At 37.7% G+C, this 5,210-nt stretch overlaps 1 protein-coding gene across 2 annotated transcripts in view; it reads right to left on the bottom strand.

The window, feature by feature from the left end:
* Positions 1-2,570: 2,570 nt before the first annotated feature.
* Positions 2,571-5,210, bottom strand: part of ctnnbl1 (catenin, beta like 1) — a 63,687-nt gene continuing 61,047 nt past the window's right edge. For both annotated transcript variants that reach the window (XM_014015368.1, XM_014015369.1), the window contains exon 16: positions 2,571-3,253. In XM_014015368.1, the coding sequence (XP_013870822.1) occupies positions 3,165-3,253 (89 nt within the window). In that variant the 3' untranslated portion in view covers positions 2,571-3,164. The remainder of the gene's footprint in view (positions 3,254-5,210) is intronic.

Below are 5,210 nucleotides of genomic sequence, written 5' to 3'. Positions count from 1 at the left end.
ACAGTTTTCCCACGCTTTTGCTAAAGTTAACGCAGATGTCATTCAAGAAGTCCAAACTCTGTTTTAGCTGTGGTTACAGAACAGAAACCATCTGCTCCGAGCTCTTAGAAACTCCCTGATCAGTATGAAATCACTGAAAGCACCTGTTTGACACGTCTTCACACAATTTTTCAATTTGCAATCAGTCTGCAGGCCTGTGTTGTTCTCTTATACTCTTATAGTACAGGCCTACTATAGATTTTTGTTCTTTACTGGAAAAGACTGTGTTTTTTATTTACCTAATTTCTCACAAAGTAAAGGATTATATATTTTTTTCCATGTATTCTCTGTTGGAATATTTTATCTGTCAGGCACAGTCTGAAAAAAAGAACGTAATCAATAAAATTAGCATCAAACCATATCTGCTGCTGGGTGCATTTCTTGCAAGAGGGTAAATTTGTCTACAAACGGCACTGGCATGTAAGCTACACACAGTCATAGGCTACAATGAAGAGCAATGGTGCAGTGATTCACACGAGTGCTGTATTTTGTTGCTCATTGTGTTCTGATTGTTTGGAGATGCTCATACATTGTGTCAAAGTTGAGTTGTTTGAAGGCAAAACTTACTTTTGTTCCATATTTTAGTTGTTTTGGCACAGTTAGTGCTTTTTGCAAACAAAATGTGTCATTTTGACCACTGTGGAACAGTTTAGGCCTCTGCGTTAACTGTTCTGAAAATGTGCAGTTTTCGGCAGTGTCAAAACAATCAATAAAAACTGTAATAGTCTGTTGTGATTGTTTTTGCACTGAAAATAGGCAAAGTCTAATTTTTAAAGTCAAACTCTGATAAGTAACTACAGTCTCTAAAACAAAAGATAACTTTTTTATTCTTGCACAATCCTTAATATTACTTTATTTATTCATGTATAATACGATCATCATTTTGAGCTTAAAAAGCAAAAAAAAAATCTAATCATTAAGTCGTGTATAAAACTACTCCCCACTTTATGGATGATTTCTATGGTTAAATTTCTAGTATTATATATAAATATATACAGTATATTTTTATTATTAGTAGTAGTATCATTGTTAGTTAGTGGTAATTGTTTTTTTTTTTTTTTTGTGCACCGTTTCTAAACTAATGCGTGAACCTTTGTACTGATGCTGCTGTGACACCTGAATTTCACCCTCGGCGGGACAATAAAGGCTATTCTATTCTATTCTTTTCTATCTATTTAAGTAAACTTTTACCCCATTTGTCACATCTTTGTTTTTGTTGTCAAATGTATTCATATCATTTAAAAAGAGGGAATTTTGTCTCTGAATTAACACTGGTCACAGTGAAAATCTAAGGAGCCCGCGAGGGGACACGGGGGATTTTTTTCCTTTTGCGTTCCCACGCAAACATTGTTTTGTATACGAACTGAATTAAATCAGACTTTTATTTTGAAATATCCAGTTACCAAAACAGGATGTGTCGCTACAAGTTCATGAAATTGACATTGATGTTGCGTGGCTGCACTGTGTTAAAATATCGGCATATGACATACTTCCATGCGTGGTTGTGTGATATATAGCACAGGAGTATATAGCATAGGAGTTAGCAGTAGGCTAACTCGCTAATGGTGAACAKGTGAGTTTGCTAATAAACCGGCAGGCAAAACAGTGATAAACGACTTTTGCGAGGGAACGCAAAAGGTATTGCGAGGTAACGCAATACTATTGCGTGGGAACGCAAAAGAAAAAAAAAATCTCCCATGTCTCCTCGCGGGCTCCGTAAAAATCCATGGCTTCAGCAGTGAATTTTAAACTAACAACAAACAATTTATTCACATATGTATATTCCTCAAATTCAAACACCGCCCTCTCTAACACCTTAAAAACAACTAAAATTAGTTGCAGCTTTGCCAAGAAAAACATTGCATCTAGATGACGTTTTCCAATTTTAGTAATGAGCCTTTTCCCTGCAGTGCGGGGTTAGAAAGTCAAGTATCAGATGGAGTGCTGCACCAGCGGCTGCTTATTTCTGACAGCAGGGGATGAGTCTTACCGKGATGAGGCTGGCTGTATTCAGATAAAAAAAAAAAACAAATCTTCCAATATATATTTTTAGTAAATTGATGTCTGCAATTTATCTGACACTGCTGCGCCGTCAAAAAAAAAATGCGTCAAGATTTAGAGCTAGTTAAAAATAGATGGTAAAGGATGTTTAAGTGGGTCATGTTCATGCAGAAACATCATCATAGTCGGGATGATTTAAAATGCAAAAGTAATTGGAAGGTTGTTTTTTTTTGAGCTGCTCAGCTGAAAGACACAATGAGTCTGGTGCTGGAGAACAACAGTGGGTTTGCTTGTGTACACAGCCGTACTGTAACACCTCCACACTGATGTGAGCAGCATCACAAAGACCGAACAGCGGTGGGGCGAGGGGGGGGGGGGATCCGTCCGTGGGTGGCTTCAGACGAAAGCAGCAGGGAGCAGCTCTCGCCTTTCTGCGAGGAGAGCGGTTAACACGACTCCACCGTCTTCACCGGTGCTTCTCGTCGAGCGCGCAGGTGTGATGAGATTCATCAACGAGACTAAATCAGGAGTTTAATATCAAATGTTTTAATAGAAAATATTTTACAGCTGAAAAAAAATAATAAGGAAAAACAAAGAAAGCGGCGTATATGGGAGACAGTAGGGAGGATATTTATTTTAGACCTCTGCAGGATTCAGAACCTCGTCGTTTTATTAAAAATACTTTTGGTGTTAATGTTTTCTGGACTGGCAGCTACAGCCCACTCATTAGATTTTCACAAAGTCCCTGCCACAGACTGTTACACATTTGACCAGCTTAATTAAATAAAGCATCAGTTTGTTTATTTTTTTCTGAACACTTCAAGAAAAGCAAAAACGAAATATTTGCTACTAAATATCTAAGAAAAAAAAAAAAAACCAAATTAAAAAATAAAACTGATCTTTTTGTCTCCACAAATCTACCTGACCTGCGTTGAGCTCCTTGGTCTTCATGATGCCTCTTGCTTTAGGTAGGAATATTTTTTGCAAGGTCCGGTAAGTCAAAACAAGTCTAATTGAATTTGAGCTGGGTCCTAATGGGCTCACATGAGAAAGTTTTATTTTTTTTCTCGATTGAAGGTGGTTTTCTCTGTGCATGAGGAAAAGTGGGAGTAAAAAAAATGTGATTAGAAGTTGTCTACAAGCTCCATGATCCTCTTCCGCTCAGCCTCTTTGAACTCTTCGCTCTTTCCGTCTCCGATGCTCTCGATGTACTCTGAGGAGGACAAAGAAAAAGCAGAGGATTAGTGGGTGTGACAGCTCAGGCGTGGCTGTTTGACTCTTAAAACAGAACCAGAGGTAAGATCCCTCCCGACAAACTGAGATTTTAGTGAATAAAAAAAAGAAAGCAAACAGAAAAATCAAAGTTTTTCTTTTCTTTTTTTTTTTACTCATTCAGGCAGAATTATGTCAGGAGCTTTCATTCCTCCTAATAATATTAAGATTTTTATTTCTGGCTGCTGAAATCTGCTAAGAGAATACGAATATGATCAGATTAAAATTACTGATCAGCTGCAAACTGAATGAACGAAACCTGCAAAAAAATTGAATTGGATGCATTTTGGAGTCAACAAATTCAAGACTAACCTAGTTCATTTTTTTTTATTTAGCTATAAGTTTGTGTGGTTGTAAAGTTATTTTCTCAACAAAACATGGTCTCAGATTAAAACAGGGATTTGCATTTCTTCAAATAATGCGGTCTAGGATTAAAATTCAGGTAAATTTCTTTCTTTCTTAAAAAGGTCAAAGATGGGTTATTGTTTAGGCACAAAAAGTCAAAATCATCAGGAGAATCAATTTCCAGAGTAGTGAGAATGAAACCACCTGAAATGATAATTAAAAATAAAACAAACTGCAGTTAATCTGTGTTCTTCTGTGCTCTCGTGTTGGAACAACACTTCAGCCCAGATTTGCTTTGTGTTCCTTTCTGCCAGTTTGACTCGGAACAAATTTACTCGGGGTTTTTGAACGAAAGCCTGTTTGAGGAACTGACCACCACAGCCAGGACCCCCGAGGGAATCCTCAGTTTGACACGACAGAAATGATTCAAATATTATAATAATCAACTAAATCTTGAGCTAGGCAACAATGAATCCAAGTCTCGTTCTTTAGCAGAGTGGCAGGTCCTTGTTGTTCAGGGCTCCGCTGCGTGTTTCTGAAAATTCAACTGTTTTCTTCGTTCTGTATTCCTGCCTCCCACACAAGGCCTTTGAGACTGCTCGACGGTCGATTTGTGAGTCTAATGTGCAGAAAGAGGAAGTTGCAGCTGCCGCAGCCCCGGTGGAATCCGTGCATCCGCTCTGCCTCTGAAGGAGGGATTACACATTAAACCCAGGGATGTTGAGACAGAAAGATAGAAAAAAAAGAGAGACTGTTTTTCTCTGAGAGACACTGCAGAGAAAAAAGATAAAAGGAGGCTTTCCTGACTAAAGCCAGCAGGGTTTCAGAGTACAAGGCTTGGATGTTTTTTTTGTTTTTTTTCCAGGGGTAGCAGGGGGTGGGGGATGCTTTTACATTATAAGAATAAAACAAAAAAATAAAGATAAAACGGAAGAAATAAAATAAATGAGATATTGTGCACAAATACGACTAAATTAGTAGGAGAGCAGGAATCGCATCATATTGTTTTTGTCACAAACAGTTGTGCTCATTTTGTTTTTTGGTTCAGTTTTGAACCTTTAAGCCGTTACAACTAAATTTTCTTCTAGTTTATTTGCTAGAATATTGATGAACACAGTCTCACAACTAAAAAAGAAAAAGAAAGTAAGTTGTTAAAAGATATGCCTGGTATAGAGCTAAAATAAAGGTCTGAATCCATTAATAAACTATAGCTAAATCAAGGATGGGCAACTGGCGGCCCGTGGGCCACATCCGGCCTGCAGGTACCTTCCGTCCGGCCCGCCAATTAGACCCCCTGAGCTGTTCAGCCCCCCAAGGTATGTACATGCTTCAAACGGTTCTGTACTCATATTTAATACACAAGAGAACAACTCCTATACATGCATTTGAGCATGAAATATACTAACTGTCGAGTATACAGTATATATTTATTTATTTATTAGGGGTGCAACAATACACATACAGAGGTTTGCAAAAGTATTCATACCCCTTGAACTTTTCCATATTTTGTCACATTACAACCACAAACATAAATATATTTCACTGGAATTTAA

This window comes from Austrofundulus limnaeus, unplaced genomic scaffold (genome assembly GCF_001266775.1).
Source record: "Austrofundulus limnaeus strain Quisiro unplaced genomic scaffold, Austrofundulus_limnaeus-1.0 Scaffold128, whole genome shotgun sequence".
Lineage (NCBI taxonomy): Eukaryota > Metazoa > Chordata > Actinopteri > Cyprinodontiformes > Rivulidae > Austrofundulus > Austrofundulus limnaeus.
This window is presented reverse-complemented; position numbering and strand designations above follow the sequence as displayed.